This window comes from Schistocerca cancellata, chromosome 4, assembly GCF_023864275.1.
Source record: "Schistocerca cancellata isolate TAMUIC-IGC-003103 chromosome 4, iqSchCanc2.1, whole genome shotgun sequence".
NCBI classification, from domain to species: Eukaryota; Metazoa; Arthropoda; class Insecta; order Orthoptera; family Acrididae; genus Schistocerca; species Schistocerca cancellata.
In genome coordinates this window covers 710,161,578-710,188,679 of record NC_064629.1, presented here as the reverse complement: position 1 = coordinate 710,188,679, position 27,102 = coordinate 710,161,578, and the positions used below count along the sequence as shown (strand labels likewise).

Here is a 27,102-nt window from a genome sequence, read left to right as displayed (position 1 = left end):
GTGACAGGTAGCAGGTCCTATTTTCAAGCCCAGTGCTGTCTTAGCCAGGTGACAGATTAGATTAGATTAATACTTGTTCCATAGCTCATGAATACGACACTTTCGTAATGATGTGGAATGTGTCAGGTTAATAAAAGATGTCTGTACAAGATATTACATTACACAAAATATTGCATGGCACTAATGTTTAAGTTGTTGTTTTTTTTTTCCTTAATTTATATCTAAAAATTCAGCCAATGAGTAGAGGGAGTTGTCATCTAGAAATTCTTTAAATTTATTTTTAAATGTTATTTGGCTATCTGTCAGGCTTTTGATGCCGTTTTGTAGGTGACCAAAGACTTTTGTGGCAGCATAATTTACCCCTTTCTGTGCCAAAGTCAGATTTAACCCTGCATAATGAAGATCATCCTTTCTCCTGGTGTTATAGCTATGCATACTGCTATTACTTTCCAACTGAGTTGGATTAACAACAACAAATTCCATAAGTGAATGTATACACTGTGAGGATCCCAAGATCCTTAAATAGTATCATTGTGCAGGTGTATTACAAAGCAAGGTCATGTTGTGGTAGTGGGTGGAGAGGGAAACAGTATTGATAGGGAGCAGGGCTACAATACTGAGTGTGATTTGGTAAAAACAGCATCTGCAATGAACCATACAAATGTTGGCTTGGTTCCTGCTTTCATGTGGCATTGATAGCCCCAGTTCAACAGGTGTGTCAGGAGGGTCAATATGGAGCTATATCAGCTGCCTGGCATAGCTACTTTCTCAAGCATAGGTTTGGTTCCTGTTAATGGTATTGGTACGTGGGACTTTGCAAGATATGGTCTGCATCTCAGTAGGAAAGGGAAGGGTAAATTGGCTGATATGATAGCAAAATCTTTAAGGGGGCCACTGAAACTGATGGGAGTACCTCTTTTTTGTGCTAAGATTAGTTCCAATCATCAAACATTGATTGAAATTAAGTTTAATTAGAAGCTCAGACAGGCAGGTACTAGAGATGTTAAAATATCACAAGATTCTCATAAAAACACAGTGGAAAATGTTAGCATATTGCATCAGAATATCAGGGGATCGAAAAACAAAGAAGATGAGCTTCTTGTTTGTTTAGAAGATTTAGAAATTGAGCGTGGAATAGATGTACTGTGCCTCTGTGAACGTCATATAATCACAGGTATGGAAATGGTAAATGTAGGTGGATATAAGCTTTCAGTACATGTAAGTAGAGACACTATGGAGAGAGGAGTTGACATATATGTTCAAATTTGTCGTACTGTGAAAACTTTAGGCACTGAAAAAAGTTTGTGTAGAGGAGCATTCGCATGTCAGTTTAAGCTAAATAATGGTACTTTTATAATTTTAGCCATGTATAGGTCCCCATAGGGAAATTTTCAGCTATTTTTGAAAAATTTGAATTCTTTGTTGTGCCGTCTGTTAGACAGAAGGAAGCAAATTATTGTTTGTAGGTATTTCAATGTAGATTGTCTGATAGAAAGCTTGACCTTGAAGTTATACTTGGTTCTTTCAATTTGACGTCAGTTGTTGATTTTTCTACGCAGGTGGTACAGGAAAGCAGCACACTGATAGATAATGTTTTTATAGACCAAATTTAATCAAATAAAAGCTTTTCCCATTAAGAATGATCTGTCTGATCATGATGCACAGCTAGTTACAGTATATGACACACCTCCATACAGTAATGTAAAACAGTCTTCCAAAATAGTGCATTCGGTTAGTGATTTAGCAGTTGAAAATTTTAGGTAAAGCCTGCATCAGCTAGACTGGGGTAAAGTGTATAGGGAACCTGATGCTAATTTAAAATCTAACCTATTTCATGATACCTTTGTGAGTGAATTTGAAAACTGTTTCCCCAAGAAAATGGTCAAATATAATTGTCAGAAACCATCTACAAAGCCATGGCTTACTAAAAGGATAAAAAATATCTTGTAAACAGAAAATGAAAATGTATCTTACAGCTAGGAGAATTAATGATCGAGAAACAGTGAAACCTTTTAAAAACTACTAAACTGTATTAAGAAAAGTTATTAAAAAGTCCAGAAGTATGTGCATTATGTCTGAAATTAGCACATCTGACAATAAAATTGAAACCATTTGGAATATTTTTAAAATGGAAACATGGCAACCGAGAGCACAGGAAGACTGTATTTCTGTCAGGCTCGATAAGAAGTTTGTTGTAAAGAAGTCAGAACTAGAGAACGTCTTTAATAATCATTTTTAAGTGTTGTAGAGAAAACAGGATCCAGCTATTCATTAGAAAATGCAAGGCAGTATATTGAAGAGGCAATACCTATGCAATTTGATAAAATTGAAATTCAACCCACCTCTTCTACGGAAGTTAGGAACATAATACTTTCATTCAAAAGTAAAAGCTCACATGGAATTGATGAAATTTCGAACAGAGTACTAAAAGGGTGTTCCCAACAGATAAGTAGGATTCTCAGCTATGTATGTAGTAGCTCACTGAAACAGGGTATTTTTCCAGATCGACTGAAATATGCTATTGTTAAACCATTGCATAAAGAAGAGGATAGGTCTGATGCTAACAGCTACCACCCAATCTCACTTCTGACAGCTTTATCCAAAAGTCTTAAAAAGGTGATGTATTCAAGAGTAGCATCACATATTTGTAAAAATGAAGTACTAACAAAATGTCAATTTGATTTTCAGAAAGCATGTTATATATCCTTTCACTGATCAAATGTTAAATGCATTGAATAACCAAACATCACCCATTGGGATATTTTGTGATCTCCCAAAAGCTTTTGATTGTGTGAGTCATGAAAATCTTCTAGATAAGCTCAAGTATTGTGGTATGAGTTGGGCAGTACACAAATGGTTTAATTCATATTTCACTGGAAGACTGCAGAAGGTTGAAATTTATGGTACAGATGGTCTATAAAAATCAGCAGAGTCCTCTAACTGGGAGGTATCAAGAATGATGTCCCACAGGGTTTTGCTCTTGGTTCCCTTATTGTTCTTAATATATATTAATGACTTGCCACTCTATATTCATAAAGATGCGAAGCTAGTTCTTTTTGCTGATGATACAAGTATAGTAATCACACCCAACAAACAAGAATCAGCCAAGGAAATTATAAATAATGTCTTTCATAAAATTATTAAGTGGTTCTCTGCAAATGGGCTTTCACTAAATTTTGAGAATACACAGTACATACAATCCTCTACAGTAAATGGCATAGCACAGTTGATAAATACAGACATTGATCAGAAGTCTGTTGCTAAGGCAGAATATTCAAAATTTCTGGGTGTATGCACTGATGAGAAATTTAATTGTAAAAACACATCAATGATTTGCTGAAACAGTTATGTTCCTCTTCTTATGCTATTAGGGTTATTGCAAATTTTGGTGATAAACATATCAGTAAATTACCCTGCTATGCCAATTTTTCATTCACTGTTTTCATAAGGCACCAATTTTAGGGTAATTCGTCTTTTAAGAGAAGTATTCATAGCACAGAAATGTGTAATCACAATAATAGCTGGAGCCCACCCAAGATCACCTTGCAGGAACTAAGTATATTCACAGTACCTTCGCAATACATATATTCACTTATGAAATTTGTTATTGATAACCCATCCCAATTCAAAAATGATGGCAAAGTGCATAGCTACAACACTACAAGAAAGGATAGTCTTCACTATTCTGGGTTAAATCCGACTTTGGCACAGAAAATGCTGCCACAAAAATCTTTGGTCATTTTCCAAATAGCCATCCAACAGTTAAAAACAAATTAAAAGAATGTCTGAATAACAGCTCCTATTGCTCAATAGATGAATTTTTAGATATAAAGTAGTAAAAAAAGAATTAATTATTTTATATAAAGAAAACTTATGTTAAAGTGACGTTTTCCACATCATTACAAAATGTCATATTCATGGTCTATAGAACAAGTATTTATGTATGTAGGAAGGAATAAATCAAAGTAGTACACTGTGCGATGAAGCTGACAACAAAGATTTTGGTAGATATTCTTCAATGGAAATATTTGTAGACAATTATCTACATATGTAAAGAAGCACGATAGTGAAGGGATGGTGAAGAAAGATCTACAGTTGATAGTGATCACCCCTCCATCAAAAAGAGAGAGAGAGGGGGAAAGAGAGAGGAGATCTAATTTAACCCAGTATGTTTTTGTGTAACAGTATTTCAGTTTCACAAAGTTTTTTTGTTGACTGTATCATTGTGAAACACATGTATGCATATTCTGAGAGTTACCTGTATATTTGTCATCGGGAAATAGGGCAATCCTCATTGAGGGATTCTCATAGAAACTGGGCAGTGCTTGGTAAAAATTGTTAACCAGGTACCAAGAGCTACAAAGCACATTTAAGTAAAGACATCATGAATAAACTGCTCAAGCAAGTGATCATGTCGCATCTCACAGAGGAACTGAAATCATCTAACTCAGGTGTGGGAATGTAGAGCAATTGTGCTTAAAGTTGAGGTGCATGAATGATCACGATTTCAAATTGATGTGTCCACTGCTGGCAGGCACAAGTAAACAGCCCAGGTGTAGGGAACAAGCAAAAGTTTGTCGAACACAATTTCCACAAAAATATTCTCCACAGCGAACCAAAAGAAAGGATGGTTCTTCAATAAGTGAAACAGAATGAATATTAGTCTTTCAGTAAGTGAAACTTAAAAAAAAACACGTGTAAATAACGGAACCACTTAGACTCCTAGAATCACAAAGTAAATAATAATTTCCATGATCATGAAAGAGCTATGGTACACACTCTTCAGTTAACACAATCTTGATGTCATACGAGCTTTATGTTAAAAATAGTGAACTAGGTTTCTGTAGTCGCATGCTCTTTGGTGAGCAGCGTCTTGAAGTCCTAATAAATTTAGATTAAAACAGAAAAAATGGATCTCTCATTTCAGGTTTAGAACCAAAGTCCAAACCCAAGTTTCAGTGAAGGAGATATGGTGTACTTTGCTGAAGAAGTATTGAGAGATCTAAGTCTGACAGGAATAAAAACTTTCTGTCTGACACTATCTTGTTGTCTCGAAGAACAGCAGTGCAGTTTGCAAAGCCTCAACAACCACATCACTGATCACTTAAGAATCCACTCTGGTGTCGAGTGCCAACCTAAGTAGTCACCTCACAGATGGATACTTGCAGGCCTATTTTTGGCATATGACATGGCAGATGCGTGAAGATGTGCAGTTTGTCAGTGACCTCTGTCATTGTGTATGTGACCTGGTGATCTGGCTGGAGTGCTGTTAATGCTCTCTGCTGGTCTGGCTGTGGAGTTACAGTATTGTGAAATTCCATATCGTATACACTGTAGAGGTTGAGCTTGCTGCAACCCACATGACACTGTTGGTGCCTGATGTCTAGGGCGCCACAGCACATATAAAGTATACTTACTTAACAGAATAGTTGCACCATCATTAATTTCATCCCCATCAATGCATTCATTTCAGTGCAGTGCATTTAGTACTTGTCAACACTGATGCAATCTAACAAAATTCCCTGACATTTTATGGAAATTTATCAGATATACCAAACGAACCTCATATGTAATGAATACAGTGTCAAAATTAAAGTAATTGATGCTTGTACAAATGTGTGCAGAGGTTGTTCTCCCCTGTTGCACAGCCTTTTTCAGTTTAGCTATTAGCTTCATTATGAGTCTTCATCAACTTCAATGAATTTTTGTTGGTGATAAACTATCCAATTAAAAAGAATGTTGTACTGGCACAGTATTCCAGTTTCGGTTTGAATGACACACACAACACTATTACTCTGAATAGTTGTATGATCAGAACTATTCCACAGATAAAGTTCATGCTTGTATGATATTGTACACACTGTATACCAACAAAACAAAATTCTGTCGATGCCAATGCCATTTATGTGCCAGGCCAAGATTGTTGCATTTTCCCCTTGTATGTGTGTGTTTAGTTTAAGTCACTATGATAACTGAGTTAGGTTTTGCTAAACTGTAAAAATACTGAATTCAGCTAATTACTCCTGGCCTTGACTTTTAGGATCTCGTGCATGAAGAGAACAAGTTTGGGTTTGCATTGCTAATGTTTGGAGTGTATTCTAGTTGCTATTGAGGAAGCTCTTTTCTTTCCCCATGAGGGTCACTATATGAATGTTCTGTAGAATTCTGCACCAAATGAAGGAGAATGATGCAGGATAGCTGTTACGTGGTTTAATTCTGCTGCCTTTTTTGTGCTGTTTTTCATTTTCTTTAATGGTTTTTGATCAAGGGATCTGAAGTGAATTATGGATAAGAGTGGGGCCAGTTAAATTTAGAATACTTTCTTCTTCCTGAAGTATTCCTGCTTTGGCAGGTCATTTGTCGAATACTCTATAGGACCATATTGGGATTCTATCTGGACATTATAACAATACTGAGTTTCAGAAATCTCAGTTGCTATTCAGCATCACTGGTAGTGGTGTATGTGTAACTTATCTCTCTGCAGTAGTGTGACAGTGGATGGTTCAATGCTTTTCCCCATTTGCTAAATAATGATGAGACCTCAAATTCAGTATTTCAGTTTTTGTATTGACGTTGCCTGTTTTCTGTTTTGGCTCTTGTCTCATCAACATTTGTCTGGTCACATAGATCTGCATACTTTGTTTAGTTACGCTGGAAGAAAAAAGCTAACTTCAGCAGTAGCTTCAAGTAAAGTGGAAACTACACGAAAAAATCATAAAACCTACCTCAAATTTGTAGCACACATGCATGTCCAAAGGAACTGTGCATTGTAATTCGGACTAACACAGGCACTGCCATATTGTATTTATCTGCCGATACGGGGAAAGTGATTTTTGAGTAAAATGTCTCCCCTGTATGTGATTATACACTACTGGCCATTAAAACTGCTACACAAAGAAGAAATGCAGATGATAAACGGGTCTCCATCGGACATATATATTATACTAGAACTGGCATGTGATTACATTTTCATGCAATTTGGGTGCATAGATCCTGAGAAATCAGTACCCAGAACAACCACCTCTGGCCTAATAACGACCTTGATATGCCTGGGCATTGAGTCAAACAGAGCTTGGATAGCGTGTACAGGTACAGCTGCACATGACAGGTACAGCTGCCCATGCAACTTCAACACGATACCACAGTTCATCAAGAGTAGTGACTGGCGTATTGTGATGAGTCAGTTGCTCGGCCACCATTGACCGGACATTTTCAGTTGGTGAAAGTGCTAGCCAGGCAGCAGTCGAACATTTTCGGTATCCAGAAAGGCCCGTACAGGACCTGCAACATGCAGTCGTGCATTATCCTGCTGAAATGTAGGATTTCGCAGGGATCGAATGAAGGGTAGAGCCACGGGTCGTAACACATCTGAAATGTAACGTCCACTGTTCAAAGTGCCGTCAATGAAAACAAGAGGTGACCATGACGTGTAACCAATGGCACCCCATACCATCACGCCGGGTGATACGCCAGTATGGCGATGATGAAAACACGCTTCCAATGTGCGTTCACCACGATGTTGCCAAAAATGGATGCAATCATCATGAAGCTGTAAACAGAACCTGGATTCATCCGAAAAAATGATGTTTTGCCATTCGTGCACCCAGGTTCGTCGTTGTGTACACCATTGCAGGCGCTCCTGTCTGTGATGCAGCATCAAGGGTAACCACAGCCAAAGTCTCTGAGCTGATAGTCCATGCTGCTGCAACCGTCATTGAACTGTTCGTGCAGATGGTTGTTGTCTTACAAACATCCCCATCTGTTGACCCGGGAATCGAGACATGGTTGCACGATCCGTTACAGCCACGCGGGTAAGATGCCTGTCATCTCAGCTGCTAGTTATACGAGGCCGTTGGGATCCAGCACGGCGTTCTGCATTACCCTCCTGAACCCACCGATTCCATATTCTGCTAACAGTCATTGGATCTTGACCAACACGAGCAGCAATGTCGCGATACGATAAACCGCAATCGTGATAGGCTACAATCCGACCTTTATCAAAGTCGGAAACATGATGGTACGCATTTATCCTCCTTACACGAGGCATCACAACAACGTTTAACCAGGCAAAACCAGTCAACTGCTGTTTGTGTATGAGAAATCGGTTGGAAACTTTCCTCATGTCAGCACGTTGTAGGTGTCGCCACCGATGCCAACCTTGTGTGAATGCTCTGAGAAGCTAATCATTTGCATATCACAGCATCTTCTTCCCGTCAGTTAAATTTCGCGTCTGTAGCACATCATCTTCGTGGTGTAGCAATTTTAATGGTCGGTAGTGTACATTACGTATGTACAAGTGCAGGTTAATGACACTTGGTTGTCAACCTGTGAAAGTTTGAGTCTGTCTGTGAGTCATGCTCAGATAGTGAAATGGTAAGGCGACCACTCGCAATAAGCGGGAAATATGAATTGGAGTCCCGGTCTGGCACAAATTTTTATTGTCGTCATTCCATTATACAGCTGATAGTAGTCCATATTTGCAGTTCTTAATACATTTCACGTATTTCATAATTTCTGTAGTCATCACAGTTCCCAAGGAACCTGCATCATAATTCAGAATAACACAGTTACTGCAGTATCACATATTGCTAATGGTTAGTCGCACAATAACACAGTTACTGCAGTATCACATATTGCTAATGGTTAGTCGCACAGAAACACTTGTGATTTGAAGATCTGATCTTTTGAAACTTTATTCCAGATTAAGATAACTACACAGTTTAAACCAAACCATTACTGATTTCAGAATTATTGCAAATCAATCTTCAGGCAGCTGTTACAGACTTGTTTTGCTTTTCTGGTGGGGTCTCATTTTTAGTTATTATTGGTTTATCTATTATACAACAGGGTGAACGTTTTTCACTGCAGAAATGTTGCAGTACTATCTTCTTACTATATACACATTTAGTCCCCTCTCAAACCCTCAGCCCCATCCCCCCTTTCCCTCCCCCACAACCAACCAACCAACCAACCAATCTTACCTTATACAACTTTCAGTTTCAGTTATCAGTATTCTTAATTGAAAGGTAAGACCAGTAGTAGAGCTCTGTGTCCACATCCATATCCAAGACAGTGTGAGAGAATATAAAATGGAGCACGCCTTTAGTTTTGGGTTTCTGAGGATTCCTCTAAAAGGGCATGGCCGACTTTCTTCTCCATCCTTCCCTAATCAGATGGGACTGATGACCTTGCTGTTTAGTACCCTCCCCGAATCAACCAACCATTGATGCTATCAGTACTGTTCAGAGTTGTTACTCAAGTAGTTTTGTGGCGAGCCTATTGGTCCTCACTTGCTGTTCTGATACTTGGTTTTTTTTTAGTAATGCAAATAGTCCAGTTTGATTCCTTTAATTACCAAATTTTTAAACATTTCTGTTTTTCAGGTAATGGGAGACCTACAATATAAAATAATAATGTTATTTTGCAAGGATAACTTTTCCAAAACTTGCCTTTAGTTTTTAATAGTACTTAAAATGATAGAAACAATTTTTTTTTGTACACATCACAATTGAGATGTCCCTTTTGTAGACTGAATTAGTGGTGAATTATTGGTCACATAGAAAAAAGAAATGAATTATTTTATGCTGTGGAGATCACAATGTACTTTTTCACTCAAATAGAAAATTTACAATCATGATGAAATACTTTTATTGCAGATCCTTCGTCAAGTTTGGCCAAATGTAAATCACTATGCTAAAGATATCCTTAAAAACACTATTGAACCAAGCATCAGAGAAAGCTTGGTTGCGTACCACTTAAATGGCTTCCATTTTGAGAAAATGGTATTGGGTAGTATTGTAAGTATATCACAAACCATATTTTATAACTAATTTCTTATTTAATACCCTTGAATATTTTCTTAAATCATTATTTAGTGAGTATGGTCTGCAGAATATGTACAGAGAAACAGAAATGTCTGCAATCCAGTTAAAAAGTCTAGTACATGCTAATTGTAAAATATATTGAACATTTCATTTTATAGCCCCTGAGGATTGGTGGTGTGAAGGTATATGACCAGAATGTTCCACGGGACCAAATTATTTTGGATATGGATGTTTCGTAAGTGCTATTTGCTGTATTATTATTATTGTTGTTGTTGTTGTTGTTGTTGTTACTAACAACTGTATTTTTATGGTGTTGTATGAAAAAAGCAAGATAGCAGAGCAATCTTATGTTTTGGGTTGCAATTGTAATTTTATACAATCAGAGTATTTTCTTTATCTGTTGGAGAAGGAAGCAGAGTTATTCAACCTTTGTGCCCAGTACTGCATCAGCCGGTGCTTCGTACATTACAGGGGGGAATGGTATGCAGAATGTTTCAAAAAGGTTCATCCAGTTTCAAGGACTATATTCTACATGAGTGAAGGTAGAAGCATGGAGTAAATCTTAACTTCATTTACTTTTACATGTATATTCTACAAATTGCTATTAGTTGCATGTTACAGGGTACTTCCTGTTGTAGCACTTATTAAGGCTTCTTCCCGTTCTCCCCCCTGCGGGTTCGGGGGTTAGAATAGGCCCGCGGTATTCCTGCCTGTCGTAAGAGGCGACTAAAAGGAGTCTCACATGTTTTGGCCGTATGTGATGGTCCCCTCTCGGGTTTGACCTCCATCTTTCTAAATTATTCCGAAGAGCGAGCCAATTGGGGAAGGGCGCCTTACATGGTGCACTGTATCTGTCGTGCAATTAGACCTTTAGCCGGCTTTCACGTCGTTGCAATGGTGTCCCGCTCGTTTTCGATCTTTAGGGCGGGGATACGTCCCTGGGTGCGATTACCACGCTGCCCTCTGCAGTGTTTCTTTTAACTGCGACGACGACCTTGGACAGTTTTGCACCTAAGATCCAGCACGGTAGCCAGTCCGTTGTGGTGGGGCCGCCATGTACCCTCTTGGTTGTAGCCCCCTGACAACGCAGGGATCGCTCTACTGATGCCTGCGCCGTTAACTCCCCACGTATGCCAAGGAGTAGATGCCTATCCTCCTGGGGTATCAGGACTCCCGGCAACGGCCATCCTGCCAGGTGGCCTTTGCTGTGGCTGGGTGGCGCCCGTGGGGAGGGCCCTTGGTCGGAGTAGGTGGCATCAGGGCGGATGACCCGCAATGAAGCGTGGTACATCATCTCTCGCTGGCGGCCAGCCGCCAGCAGTCTCTAAGCGTTCTCGGGCTCAATTTAATGCTCAGAAGTACGATCCGAAAACGTTCCCCTCCCTGGCCACGCCGTGGCAAGAGCGTAAGTCCCAGGATGGAGGTAACAGTTATTCGCCCCGATTCTTAGTTTGCATGAGAGCTGATTGGGAGTCTTTTCTCTCCACAAAGCCTCAGTTCTTCGTCGAGCATTTAGAGGACAAGTTTGGGGAGGTGGAGGGCTTGTCTAAAATGCGCTCTGGCTCAGTACTGATACAAACGGCATCCTCCGCCCAGTCACGCAGGTTACTTGCTTGTGACCAGTTGGGGGATGTTAACGTTACTATTACTCCACATAAGAGTTTAAATATGGTCCAGGGTGTTATTTTCCATAGGGACCTCCTTTTGCAGTCTGATGACGAGCTGCGCGCCAACTTAGAACGTAGAGGTGTTCATTTCGTCCGGCGCGTTCATCGGGGTCCGAGGGACAATCGGGTTGCTACCGGTGCCCTCATCTTGGCCTTCGAGGGTAATACATTACCGGAAAAGGTCAAGGTGATGGTCTACCGATGTGACGTCAAGCCCTATATCCCTCCCCCGATGCGGTGCTTCAAGTGCTGGAAGTTCGGCCATATGTCTTCCCGCTGCACTTCCAGCCTCACATGTCGAGATTGCGGACGCCCATCTCATCCCGATACTCCATGTGCCCCGCCTCCCATCTGCGTCAACTGCGGGGAGCACCATTCACCTTGCTCGCCAGACTGCAGAATATTCCAGAAAGAGCGCAAAATCATGGAATATAAGACCCTGGACCGACTGACTTATACTGAGGCCAAACGGAAATACGACCGATTACATCCAGTGCGAATGACAACTTCCTACGCCGCTGCTACAACACCTGTGCTAGCCCCATCACTTTCGCGCCTTCCGGCCGGATCGACGAGTGGTACAACTCCTCCTACCCCCTTGCCAGTGGGGGGCTCTACCCACCGGGTTGCTTCTGTGCCACCTACCTCAGGAGCAACACCATCCCCCCCATCGGGGACGTCGGTCCCCGCTTTTAAGCCGGAGAAGTGTCCAACTTCTTCGGCTTCTCACGCTCGCAAGGGGTCCCTTGGGTCCTTCCCTTCCCAGGTTTCCACCGGCGGCAAGGCTGACGATCGACAGTGGCGTAAGTGCCCACAATCTGCAGGTCGAAGGGCTTCCCGATCCTCCTCAGTCCCGGAGACTGAATCGGTGAAGCCCTCCCAGCCAGTTAAACCCAAGGATCAGCGTGAGAAATCAAAGAAGAGCAGCTCTAAGCCCAAGGAACGCGCGGTGGTAGCCACCCCATCGCTACCTTCTAGCTTTGCGTCTGAGGACGAGGTGGAGATTCTGGCGTCCGCTGAGGACCTCGATCTCGCCGGTCCCTCAGACGCCGTGAATAGCAATAGCACTAGCACGGGTGCTCAATCGGAGGCAGCAGGTGACCCAGCGGCGTAATCTGCCGTCCCAGTCCCGGCACGCCTTTCTCAGCCATGGACAAAACCATCCTCCAGTGGAACTGCAGCGGTTTCTTCCACCATCTAGCTGAGCTCCGCCAACTTATCAGCCTTCACCCTTTCCTCTGCATTGCTCTGCAGGAAACTTGGTTTCCAGCAATGCGCACCCCCGCCCTCCGTGGCTATCGGGGTTATTATAAGAACCGAGCAGCTTATGAAAGGGTGTCTGGTGGCGTCTGCATCTATGTCCTTAACTCTCTTCACAGCGAGTCTGTCCCTCTACAAACAGCTTTAGAGGCTGTCGCTGTTAGGGTGTGGACACCGCAGGCTCTTACCGTCTGCAGTCTTTACCTTCCACCGTAGGGTGATGTCGCGCAGCATGTCCTGGCTGCGCTGATAACCCAATTGCCGCCACCTTTCTTATTACTGGGCGACTTTAACGCCCATAACCCTCTGTGGGGTGGGTCAGTGGCAACAGGTCGAGGCGCCACCGTTGAGCATTTATTGTCGCAGCTCGATTTTGAATGATGGTGCCTCCACACACTTCAGTGTGGCGCATGGCACCTACTCCGCCATTGACCTTTCAATCTGTAGCCCTAGCCTCTTACCATCTGTCCACTGGAGTGTGCATGACGACCTGTGTGGTAGTGACCACTTTCCGATTTTTCTGTCACTACCACAGCGTCACTCTTCTGGGCGCCCTAGCAGATGGGCTATGAATAAGGCTGACTGGGACTTGTTCTCCTCCACTGCCGCTATTGAGCCTCTCTCAACTGATGCCATTGATGCGGTGGTTACATCGGTCACCGCCGGCATCGTCACTGCCGCCGAGTCTGCCATTCCCCGTTCTTCTGGGTCCCCTCGGCGGAGGGCTGTGCCTTGGTGGTCGCCTGAGATCGCTGAAGCGATTAAAGATCGCCGGCGGGCGCTCCAGCGTCACAAGCGACATCCCTCCATGGACCACCTAATCGCCTTCAAACGGCTGCGTGCGCGGGCCCGCCTCCTTATCCGCCAAGGCAAGAAGGAGTGCTGGGAGCGGTATGTGTCCACCATTGGACTCCATGTCACTCCATCGCAGGTCTGGGCCAAGATTCGACGGGTCTTCGGCTATCGGACCCCTGCCAGCGTCCCTGCGCTCTCACTGAATGGAGCAGTTTGTACTGACTCCAACGTCATTGCAAACCGCTTAGCAGAGCATTTTGCTATGAGTTCCACTTCTGCGAATTACCCCCAGGCCTTCCGCTCCATTAAAGAGCGGATGGAACGTCGGAGCCTTTCTTTTCGCACCAACGCTTCTGAACCCTACAACGCTCCATTCAGTGAGTGGGAATTTCAGAGTGCCCTTGCCGCTTGCCCTGATACCGCTCCCGGGCCAGATCGCATCCACTGTCAGATGCTGAAACACCTTTCAGTGGACTGCAAGCGACGCCTCCTCGACCTTTACAACCGTCTCTGGGTCGAGTGTGAGTTTCCGTCGCAATGGCGGGAAAGTATTGTCATCCCCATTTTGAAACCTGGAAAGAACCCTCTGGAGGTGGACAGCTATCGTCCCATTAGTCTCACCAACGTTCTTTGCAAGTTGCTTGAACGGATGGTGAGCCGGCGCTTAAATTGGGTGCTGGAGTCTCGGGGCCTTCTGGCTCCGTCTCAGGGTGGGTTCCGTAAAGGCCGCTCCGCCACCGACAATCTGGTGAGCCTTGAGTCGGCCATCCGTACAGCCTTTGCCCGCCGTCAGCACCTGGTCGCTGTCTTTTTCGACATGCGGAAGGCGTACGATACGACATGGCGTCATCACATCCTTTCTACGCTTCATGGATGGGGTCTTCGGGGCCCTCTGCCGATCTTTATCAGAAATTTTCTGTCGTATCGTACCTTCCGCGTGCAAGTCGCGGCCTCGTATAGTTCCTCCCTCGTCCAGGAGAACGGGGTACCCCAGGGCTCTGTCCTCAGTGTCTGCCTGTTTTTAATTGCAATAAACGGTCTCGCTGCGGCAGTAGGAAATTCTGTCTCCGCTTCCCTGTATGCTGACGACTTCTGTCTTTACTATAGTTCTATTAGCATTGCAGCAGCTGAACGTCAGCTACAGGGCGCAATCCGCAAGGCGCAGTCTTGGGCTGTAGCGCGTGGTTTTCAGTTTTCGGCTGCCAAGACCCGCGTTATGCATTTCTGCTGGCGCCGAACGGTCCATCCTGAGCCGCGGCTTTATCTTGCCGATGAACTTCTTGCTGTGGTGGAGACCCACAGGTTTTTGGGTGTCCTTTTTGATGCCCAGTTGACTTGGCTGCCTCATATCCGGCAGCTTAAACAAGCGTGTTGGCGGCATCTCAACGCCCTGCGTTGTTTGAGCCACACCCGCTGGGGCGCCGACCGATCTACCCTGTTGCGGCTCTACCAGGCGTTAATCCAGTCTCGCCTGGATTATGGGTGCCTAGCTTATGGCTCAGCATCCCCATCTGCGTTGCGGGTGCTGGACCCAATTCTCCACAGCGGGATACGCCTTGCCACTGGTGCTTTCCGCACCAGCCCTGTGGACAGCGTCCTAGTGGAGGCAGGTGTACCTCCACTGCGGTTCCGACGCCGTTTGCTGGCCGCTTATGCTGCCCATGTTTTTAGCTTGCCCGGGCATCCAAATTATCGTGTCCTGTTCCCGCAGTCAGTCGTCCATCTGCCAGACCGTCGGCCCCGGTCGGGTTGTCCGATCGCCGTACGCATCAAGGAGCTTCTCTGCGGGCTTGGGTTTTTCCCAGTTCCACCTCCTTTCCGGGCGCCTCTGCGTACACCCCCGTGGTGTGTTCCTCGCCCTTGCCTTCGGCTCGACTTGGCACAGGGCTCGAAGGACTCGGTCCCTCCAGAGGCCTTCCGCCGCCGCTTTTATTCCATCCTGGCCACGTATCAGGGCTCTGGAATTGTTTACACCGACGGTTCGATGGTTGCTGGTCGTGTCGGGTATGCGCTAACTCTAGGGGACCATTCCGAACAACGGTCCTTGGCGGCTGGCTGCAGCGTTTACACTGCTGAGCTAGTCGCCATCTTTCGTGCCCTAGAGTATATCCGCTCCTGCTCAGGTGAGTCCTTCGTTATCTGTAGCGATTCCCTGAGCGGTTTACGAGCTCTCGACCAGTGTTTTCCTCGTTCTCGTCTGGTGATGGCTGTCCATGAGTCCCTGCATACTCTTGCGCGTTGCGGCCGCTCTGTGGTCTTTGTGTGGACCCCCGGTCATGTCGGTATCCCGGGCAATGAACATGTTGACCGCCTGGCGAAAGAGGCCACGAGTAAACAGTCTCTGGACATTGGCCTCCCAGAGACTGATTTGCGGGCAGTCCTCCGCCGAAAAGTTTTTGCGCTTTGGGACGCTGAATGGCGCAATCGGATCATGCCCAATAAACTCCGTGCCATCAAGGAGACGACGACTGTGTGGCGGTCATCCCTGTGAGCCAACCGCAGGGACTCTGTCGTCCTTTGTCGGCTCCGCATTGGCCACTCCCACCTGACACACAGTTATTTACTGCGCCGGGAGGACCCTCCTGCATGTCGCTGCGGGGCGGCTTTGACAGTGGCCCACATTTTGTTGGCCTGCCCCCTTTTAGCTGTGGTCAGGCAGACATTTGCGCTGCCTGATACGCTCCCTGCCCTCTTATGTGATGACCCTGGTATGGCTGACTTAGTTTTCCGTTTTATTCGGGCAGGGGGTTTTTATTATTTACTCTGAGTGTTTGTTCTGTTCTTTTGTGTTGATTCTGGCCATTGGCCTACGATTTTACGCTGAGTTTTTAATGTGTTCTCGGTGGTTGGCTTTTCCTTTTTATCTCTATGGTCGGCCAACCACTGTCACACTCTGTGTGATTTTAATTTGTTTCGTCTGATCTCTGTAGGAGTATTTCTTGTCCTGTGTCGTCTGACGTCTTTCCTGTTGTTCGTTTTTTATTCTCTTTGGGTGGTTTTACTTTTTTTGGAAAAAGGGACCAATGACCGTCGCAGTCTGGTCCCTTTAATCCCCCCCAAACCAACCAACCAATCTTCCCGTTCTATTCATGTATGGAGTGCACAAAGATTGCTTGCGTAAATGCCTCAGTGTGTACTGTAATTAGTCTAATCTTGTCTTCATGGTCCCTGCGAGAGAATGCACAGTGGTTTTTAGTATAATCCGACAGTCCTCTTTTAATGCTGGTTCTTGATACTTTGTAAATAGGCGTTCATAGTATAGCTTGCATCTATTTACAAGCTTCTGCAACTTCAGATTTTTTAGAAACTCTGTGACACTCTCCCATGAGTCAGACAACCTGTGATCATTCATGCTACACTTCTTTGTATACGTTCAACATCCCCTCTTAGTTATTTTCTGTATGGTTCTCACACACTTAGAGCATTGTTCTAGGATGGGTCGCATGAGTTCTTTGTAAGCAATCTTGAATTTCCTAATATCCTGCAAATGAACTCAATTTTACTGCCCATTTTGCCAAAAAGTGAGCCTATGTAACAGTTCCATTTCATATCCTTACAAAGTGTTACATACAGTTATTTGTCTGAACTGACTGATTCCAGTTGTGACTTACTGATATTGTAATCATAGGATACAGTGTTCTTTCATTTTCTGAAGTGTTCAACTTCACATTCCTTCATTTAGAGCAAGTGGTTTATCATTACCATTGAGGACTTCAAGCAGTTGAATTCTGTATGATTTGAAAAATAAACGTTGCCACAAAATCTCACACACACGCACACGCACGCGCGCAAAATTCTGTTGAATGTGTTGCACACTTTGAACAAGTGCTCAGGCGAGACCTAGAAATTTCTCATAAACAACCCATGTCTTGAAACTACTGAGTCATTTTCAAATATCTTGAGCTGTAGAACGATTCAGTGCTTACTCACAATGAAAATCAAACCACACAGTTGTAACTGAACTGCACATGTTGAAATGGCGAATGGGAAACATCTTTTGTGTCTCTGTTATTGTCATCTTGACTCGATGAACTGGGTAATGAATGAGTGAGAGAGCAAGCTAACTACAGCAAGGAGGCCTTTATCAGCAACCACTTAAATCAACTACTTAAAACTGGTGCGAAGGTGAACTTTTAGTTTCAGTGCGTAAATTAAAATTCACCCCAAATTTCTTTTTTCGTTCTTGTAGAAGATGTAATCTTGTGAAATTACATGAATCTATTTGAAACACCATGTGTACAGGCTCTAACCTCTGTTGTGAGTGTTGTTAAGGCACTTATTCCAGTATTTTAAATTTCAGCTGCTAAATTAATGGAATATAAAATTGGATTATAATTTTGCATATAGTGTTAATGTGATTTGTGTAGTTTGTTAGTTTCACCTGGAACACACTGTTTTCATTTCTGATCTCTATACGGCATGTTGATTTGTAGTAGTGCACATTCTCATTTTGTATTATTAATGTCAGTATGGTGCACATTAACCTACGTTTGCAAGTTTATATTAAGGTTGATAAATAAGTACCCGCTCATGCAGAGGAAATGTAACTTTGTGGGTAACCTTGTCATGGGACTGTCAGACACTTGCAGCATTAATATATATGTAATATACGTGTAAATGTTCATCTCTAACTTGTAGCACTATTGTCATCTCTCAACAAATCTCTTTCCATGCTGGTAATACTTTCCCTCGTACAGAAGTCGCCGTAAACAAAGACCACTATCAGGACATCATGAATGCTACAAAGCACTCTCTCTACCACTTTTTTTTGTAAATTGCATCTATCTGAATTTATGAGATCCAGGGGAATTCCAGTATGTTTCCATTCTATAGAGAATAATTCCTTCCATGAGGGAGGTAATAACATGCTGTCAGCAAAAATGCTTTGTGTTCTAGATGTCATCATTCAGTGGCCGCCTAAACGATTTATTAGATCCCTTGGTATTTAGTTTTTCCATTTATCTTGCATTATATTATACACTACACTGTAAAAACTATTTAACTGGTGTGCCAAGTTTCACAGCTAGATCTGTTGGTAGTTCCGAAAAGTATTGACATTAAGTGAAGATACAACTGCTATTAGAATTATATATTAATACCTTCAACTGCTGACGGGCGTTGGTATTTACCAATGGGGACAGGTGAAAATGTGTGCCCCGACTGGGACACGAACCCGTGATCTGCTTACATGGCAGATGCTCTATCCATCTGAGCCACCGAGGGCACAGAGGATAGTGCAACTGCAGGTACTATCTCACGCACACCTTCTGCGAGACCCACATTCTCACCTTATATGTCCACACACTACATCCGTAGTGTCCCAACCCAGCACACTCATTACTCGTGGAAGACATTCTTACCAAGTCCCGTAAGAGTTCGGGTAATATGTGTGCATCTGCACAGGAGGAGGAGGTCATGGCCGGTATTGCTAGAATTGTATAGACACCATATCCATGTAAGTAAACAACTGCTATTGGTCACCCAGAACACAAAAAAATGTTCAGTCTTCAAATGGACATCTTAAAAAAAACTGCACCACCTTCAGACATGTTCACATAATCGCCTCCATGCTTGTTCAACATTTTCCTGTGAATTTGAATTTGGATTTGTTATGGTGCACTCAGAAATTTAAAAATACAGTTCTGTTCTCCACCAAAGAATGATAACAGCATGCTTACCACCTTTGCTCAGCAGTTCACATATCTGCCACAAGAACCAGAAATCATTGAAGTAACTTGCCTGTGAAGTTTGAAATAGAGTTGTCTAAATGAACATAGTAGAATGTAAAATGATGTTCTACGTGCTGCTCTTAAATTCTGCCAGAGAAGGTGTGCATTTGCTCCCTTGTTAACATCTGTTTGAGATTTTCTGCAGTTTTTCCCACACCATTCTGAGCTGCATTCCTATTATTTCTTTCTGCTCGAATCTGACCATATAACAGACATTGTAAGTACAAAACATTAACAGGATTCCTGCAGTCATTTAGCAGGCTTAGCTTAAATACGAATTACCATGCTAAGTCATATTTTTGACCTGTAACATAACAGAAAAACACCTTTTTGGCCTGTTACTGTGTAAGGATTAATGCTGTTTGAAAGATGAATTTTGAAAGTTTGTAGGGAATTTGTGCGTGTGTGTTAGAGACAGTCTCGCCAACCTGTAGAACTTGTGCGGCAATACTTTGTCTTGTCCAAATAAGATTAGCTTTGAGTAAATCATCCCAGATACAGATCTGATGAAATTATTTGGATATCTCACATTAACATAAGAATCTAAGTTGATTATTGTTCTTAAGATACAAAAATGTGCATTGTTAACATAATAAGTTTCAGACTAAAAGAATTTAAAAAATAATTTTACTTCATTTCCAGAGTGATTCTGACACTTTTCTTTTTAGAATTTCCGTTGTGTGTGATGAGTTTTCAAGTTTACATTTCTTATGTTCTAGGTACGCTGGTGACTGTGATATATCTTTTAGTATTGGTGGAATCAAAGGAGGCATTAAAGATTTACAGGTGTGTTGTATTTAATATCTAGCATATTTTCTGCCATGCCAATTACATGTGTGTCATTGAGCTTAGGTTTATCATCATGATCATCATATAAACCATTATCATTACTTCTGCAAGCATACTACATGACAACCACTAGTAAGGTTTTGTGAACTTAATGCTTGTATCTTCTCGTTTCCCTGCCCCACCCCTTTCTTAAAAAAAGGGGAGGGGGGTCTCCGCTACTCCTCATCAGTTCCTCATTCTACGAATTTCATCCTGCTGGTTCTAATGTATCTGCATTGCCAATTTAGTGCTGGGTGCAGTTCTCTTTATACCTCCTGTAAATTGGTACTCGGCATATTCTCTCTCTCTCTCACTCACACATAGGCATTTTTGAGCTCTTTACCACAGACTACATGCTGTCAATGCAGCCACCGCACTAACGAAATTGGAATTTACCCTTATGTATTCTTGATAGGTGTTACATATATACAAGGTGGCAGTCAAATGGAAACAAGACAGGCTATATAATGTGCATGATGTGTATGTTGGTAATGCAGGCAGGTCCCCCCCCCCCCCCCCCCTCCCTGCCTCCCCCTGCAGGTCCGGGAATTAGAATAGGCCCGAGGTATTCCTACCTGTCGTAAGAGTCGACGAAAAGGAGTCTCACATGTTTCGGCCTTTATGTGATGGTCCTCTATACGGTTTGACCTCCATTTCTCAAAATTTTCCCAAAGAGCGAGCCAATTGGGGAAGGGTGCCTTACATAATGCATAGTGTCCATCATGCGCTGAGACCTCTTGCAGCCTTCGTCAACGTGGATTTGCACTTCTTCTTACTCTCCAGCTGTTGGGCAAGGTCACCCTCCTGAGTGTGTTTTCCTCCATCCTCTGGGCAGTATCGCTTTCTGCACTGCCGACGATTATGGTCTCCTTAGCTCGTTTGCGCCTTATATCCAGCATGGTAGCCAGTCCATTGTGGTGGGGCTGCCATGTACCCTGTTGGTTGTAGCCCCCTGACAACACAGGGATTGCTCTGCTGATGCCTGTGCCATTAACTCCCCACGTATGCCAAGGAGTAGATGCCAGTCACCCCGGGGCATTGGGGCTCTCAGCAATGGCCATTCAGTCAGTTGGCCTTTGCTGCAGCTGGGTGGCGCCTTTGGGGAGGGCTCCTAGTCAGAGTGGATGGCATCAGGGCGGATGACACACCATGAAGCATTGTACGTCATCTCTTGCTGGTGGTCAAACACTAGCAGTCTCTAAGAGGTCTAAGTCTGACCTCAGTGCTAAGAAATACAACCCCAAATCGTATCCCTCCCTGGCCACTCCATGCGAGGAACACCAGGCTAAGGATGGCAGCAAAGCTTATTCTCCCCAGTACGTCATATGTATGAGAGTCGATGGGGAATCTTCCTTATCAAAGAAGCCTCAGTTTTTTGTGGAGCATTTAGAGGACAAGTTTGGGGTGGTGGAGGGCTTCTCCAAAATGCGGTCAGGGTAGGTCTTGATCAAAACAGCATCGTCTGCCCAGTCATGGGCACTACTCACCTGTGACAAGCTGGGGATGTTTCTGTTTCCATCACGTCCTATAAGAGCTTAAATATGGTCCAGGGTATCATATTTCACAGGGATCTTCTTATGCTGTCTGACGACAAGCTGCGCGAGTATTTAGAGTGGCGAGGTGTCCACCGGGGTCTGAGGGATAAACAGACTGCCACCGGTGCCTTCATCTTGGCCTTCGAGGGTGACACATTACTTGAGAAGGCCAAGGTGATGGTCTACCGCTGTGACGTAAGGCCGTATATCCCTCCCCCGATGCGATGCTTTAAGTGCTGGAAGTTTGGCCATATGTCTTCCTGCTGTACTACCAGCATCACCTGTTGGGATTGTGGACATCCTTCATATCCCAATACTCCATGTGCCCTGCCTCCCATCTGTGTCAACTGCGGAGAGCACCATTCGGCTTGCTTGCCAGACTACAGGATTCTCCAGAAAGAAAAGAAAAATAATGGAATAAAAGACCCTGGATCAACTGACCTACACTGAGGCTAAGAGAAAATATGAGTAGCTACATCCTGTGCATATGACGTCAACCTACACCGCCACTACGACAATGATTCTACCATCTTCCGTTCTGCCGTGTACAGTTGGCTCTCGGCCGTCAGACTACACCTGCCCCCTTGGTGGTGGGAGGCACTTCCTTCCCAGTTGCTCTCTGAGGATGTCAGTCCCCACTTCTCAGCCAGAGAAGCGTAAGTCTTCTTCGGCTCCTCTTGCCAAGAAGGGATCCCTTGGGTCACTCCCTTCCCAGCTTCCTACCAGTGCCAAAGCTGACACCAGCTAGTGGCTGAAGCAACCACAGGTAGCTGGTCATGATCCTCCTCAGTCCCTGAGACTGAATCAGTAAAGTATTCCCAGCTGCACAAACCTACGGAGCAGCGAGAGAAACCTCAAAAGAAAAAGACCCCCAAGAACCAAGGCACTGCGATGGCACCCACACCGCCACTACCTACAAGCTCTGTGTCTGAGGATGAGGGGGAGATTCTGGTGTCTGCTGAGGATCTAGATCTCTCTGGGCCCTCGGACACAATGGATGTCGATTACACAGGCACTCATCTGGTGGCAGCTGGTGACCCTGAGGTGTAGACTACCTCATTGAGTGTTTCATGTCTTCCCAGTCGCATGATCATGTAATCCTCCAGTGGAATTGCAGCAGTGTTTACCACCACCTGGCTGAGCTATGACAACTGTTAAGATTTACACCTGCTTTCTGCATTGCCCTACAGGAAATATGGTTCCCAGCAATGCAGACCCCTGCCCTCCACAGCTATAAGGGATATTACAGGAACTGTAGTGACCATAATAGAGTGTCAGGTAGGGTTTGTGTCTTTGTCCTGAACTCAGTATCTAGTGAACGTGTGCCCCTTCAAACCCCTCTTGAAGCTGTGGCTGTCAGGATATGGATGACATAGGAAATAACTGTCTGCAATGTGTAGCTTCCTCCAGATGTTGCAGTACCCCTGTACGTATTGGCTGCACTGATTGATCAACTCCCTAAACCTTTCCTACTTTTGGGAGACTTTAATGCGTATAACCCTTTGTGGGGTGGCGCCATGCTTACTGGCAGAGATAGGGAGGTCGAAAATATACCGTCACAACTCGACCTCTGCCTCTTAAATACAGGTGAACCTGTACATTTCAGTTTGGCACATATTCGGCCATTGATCTCTCGGTTTGCAGTCCTGGCCTTCTCCCATCCATCCACTGGAGAGCACATGATGACCTGTGTGGTAGTGACCACTTCCCCAACTTCCTGTCACTCCCCTGGCATCGTGCCCACAGACGCCTATCCAGATGGGCTTTAAGCAAGGCAGACTGGGAAGGCTTCACCTCTGCTGTCACCACCGAATCTCCCCCACATGGTGCCACCGATGTTGTCGTTGAGCAGGTCACTACAGCAATCTTTTCTGCGGTGGAAAATGCAATCCCTCATTCTTTAGGGTGGCCCCGGCAAACGACAATCCCTTGGTGATTGCCGGAAGTCACTGAGGCAGTTAAAGAGCGTCGGCGAGCTCTACAGCGACATAAGCGGCACCCTTCTGTAGAGCACCTAATAGCCTTTAAGTAGCTGCGTGACCGTGTTCGCCAGCTTATAAAATGATGGAAACGGGAACATTGGGAGAGGTATGTGTCAATCATTGGGTGCCGTACGTCACCTTCCCAAGTCTGGACGAAGATCAGACGTATTTTTGGGAACCAGACCCCAACAGGTGTCCCTGGCATTAATGTCAACAGCGTGTTATCTACCGACACAAGCGCAATTGCTGAACACTTTTCTGAGCACTGTGCTCGAGTCTCTGACTCGGAGAACCTTCCCCCCAGCCTTTCGCACCCTCTAACAGCAGGCAGAACAGAAAGTCCTCTTGTTCACTACATGCCACAGTGAACCCTATAATGCCCCATTTACAGGGTGGGAGCTCCTCGCGCCCTTGCACATTGCTAATTTAAACACTTTAAAGAATTAACTTTAGCATTTATTAATAGAGAAAATCTGTTATTCAGTAGAAGCTTTAAAGTTCTAATATCACTTTGTAAAACAGTGTACATAGCATACAAGTTTGTTTTTGCAACAAAAAAATGATAATTTCTGACCTTCACTATTTACACTGAAGCGCCAAAGAAACCGGTATAGGCATGCTTATTCAAATACAGAGATATGCAAACAGGCAGAAGATGCCACTGCAGTCAGCAATGCGTATATAGGACAACAAGTGTTTGGTGCTGTTGTTAGATCGGTTACTGCTGCTACAATGGCAGGTTATCAAGATTTAAGTGAGTTTGAGTGTGGTGTTATAGTCGGCACCCGACTGATGGGACACAGCATCTCCAAGGTAGTGATGAGGTGGGGATTTTTCCCATACAACCATTTCATGAGTGTACTGTGAATATCAAGACTCTAGTAAAACATCAAATCTCCGACATTACTGTGGCCGTAAAAGACCCTGCTAAAACGGCACCAACGATGACTAAAGAGACACATTGAACATGACAGAAGTGCAGCCCTTCTGCAAATTGGTGCAGATTTAAATGCTGCGCCATCAACAAGTGTCAGCATGCAAACCATTCAACAAAACGTCATTGATACGGGATTTTGGAGCTGAAGGTCTGCTCGTGTACACTTCATGACTGCACGACACAAAGATTTACACCTTGCCCGGGCCCGCCAACACTGACATTGGACTGTTGATGACTGGAAACATGTTGCCCGGTCAGACCAATCTCGTTTCAAATTGTATTGAGCACATGGATGTGTATGGGTATGGAGACAACCTTAAGAATCCGTGCACCCTACATGTTAGCAGGGGGCTGTTCAAGGTGGTGGAGGCTGTGCAGTGGTGTGCGGTGTGTGAAGTTGGAGTGATATGGGATGCCTGATATGTCTAGATACAACTGACAGGTAACACATATGTAAGCACCATGTCTGATCACCTCTATCCATTCATGTCCACTTGACATTCCGATGGACGTGGGCAATTCCAGCAGGAAATTGCGACACTCCACACATCCAGAATTGTTACAGAGTGACTCCAGGAACACTCTTCTAAGTTTAAACACTTCCACTGGCCACCAAACTCCCCAGACAGGAACATTATCGAGCGTATCTGGGATGCCTTGCAATGTGCTGTTCAGAAGAGATCTCAACCCCCTCTTACTCTTACAAATTTATAGACAGCCCTGCAGGATTCATGGTGTCAGTTCCCTCCACCACTACGTCAGACATTAGTTGAGTCCATGCCACGTCATGTTGCAGCACTTCTGCGTGCTCGTGGGGGCCCTACACGATATTAGGCAGGCGTACCAGTTTCCTTGGCTCTTCAGTGCACTTATGTACGTTAACTAAACCTTTGTATATGTGAACTAAAATCTATGACCATGTCCAAAAACTGATTGTTATATGGACAGCAAACAACAAACAAATAAATAAACAAAATAAAACAAATAATCAAAACAAAAAGCTGTACAGGATTTTCTGGCACCGCATACATAAAAGGAGTCTAGAGAGTGATCATCGGAAATTTGTACCGAAATTTGCAGAGATAGCGTGGCCACTCACTCAGCTGCTGAAGAAAAGAGTGTACTTTCACTGGTCATTGTAGTGTGAAAATGTTTTCGCTTGGTTGAGGGAATTGTTAACAACTGGACTGATATTGATTTTCTAGAATTATGAAAAGTAATTTTTGTTGTAATGCGATACAAGCAATCGTGCGCTTGACTGTATATTGATTTACGAAGTGGACAAACAGAAAACCTAGTTAGTTGCCTATGTCTCATGTCATAGTGCAGAAAAGAACTACTCTACTATGGAGGAAGAGATGATGAGTCTTAAGTAAGGTCTAACATACATTCAGTGTTATTTATATCTAAGGAAATTTAAGTTATACATATCATACAGCCTTTAAGTGGCTGTTACATTTAAAACATCTCTTGAGCAGGTTAACACACGGGGCAGTAAAACTCAGTGAATTTGGTTTTGAGGTAACTAATCCACAAGGCAAGATACTTGGAAATGCAGATGGGCTGCGTCAGAAAGTTAATACATTGCCATACATAGGTTCCACCACTGCAGAATGGTAGAAGGCGCAAACAGCTTATGAAAACCAAATTATTTGAAATGCAATCCCAAATCATTGTGGGCAACAGTGTGTTATGAAAGAAAACAAAGCTCAGACTCCATATTGTGGTACCAGCTACATTTCGAAAATAAGGTGGGTGCATGATAATGTGTTAGCAGGACATGGGGGTTATAGAAAAATGGAATGATGTTTAGCAGAACAATATTGGTGTTGAATACATAAGCACAACATAGAACAGTATGTAAAAAAACTATTTACCAAGCATCCAATGAGTCACGTCATTAGTGCATTGCACTGTAGAGATTACTGGAGGCAAGTAAGCTGTTTGGGATGATCAGTTTTGACATCCCAGGTTCTCTTGGGCAAAAATGGCAGAAAATTTTTACTTATTAACAATAGCAGATCACCTTTCATGCTACAAAGAAGTGACAGCTATCCAAATCAACAAACTGACACAGTGGGGCAAGCCGTGGTCAGTAATTGGTTATTAATGTTTGATACTTGATGAAGCAGATCCTTCCTTGGATCTGCAACTGCCTTCTAATTTAACTAATGAGTCTGTGATATCTACACTGAAGAGCCAAAGAAACTGGTACACCTGCCCAATATTGTGTAGGGCCCCCGCAGAACACAGAAGCGCTGCAACATGACGTGGCATGGACTTGACTAGTGTCTGAAGTAGTGCTGGAGGGAATAGACAACATGAATCCTGCAGGGCTGCCCATAAATCCATAAGAGTATGAGGCGGCAGAGGTCTCTCCTGTACAGCACGTTGCAAGGCATCCCAGATATGCTCGATGATGTTTGTGTCTGGAGAGTTTAGTGGCCAGTGGAAGTGTTTAAACTCAGAAGACTGTTCCTGGAGCCACTCTGTAACAATTCTGGGCATGTGGGGTGTCGCACTGTCCTGCTGGAATTACCCACGT

General features: G+C 43.9%; 1 protein-coding gene across 3 annotated transcripts in view; it reads left to right on the top strand.

Annotated features, from left to right (window-relative positions):
- The window catches only part of LOC126183705 (extended synaptotagmin-2-B), a 187,535-nt gene that overhangs the window by 7,315 nt on the left and 153,118 nt on the right, over nt 1-27,102 (top strand). For all 3 annotated transcript variants that reach the window (XM_049925890.1, XM_049925888.1, XM_049925889.1), the window contains exons 3-5: nt 9,657-9,797; nt 9,983-10,059; nt 19,995-20,061. In XM_049925890.1, the coding sequence (XP_049781847.1) occupies nt 9,657-9,797; nt 9,983-10,059; nt 19,995-20,061 (285 nt within the window). The remainder of the gene's footprint in view (nt 1-9,656; nt 9,798-9,982; nt 10,060-19,994; nt 20,062-27,102) is intronic.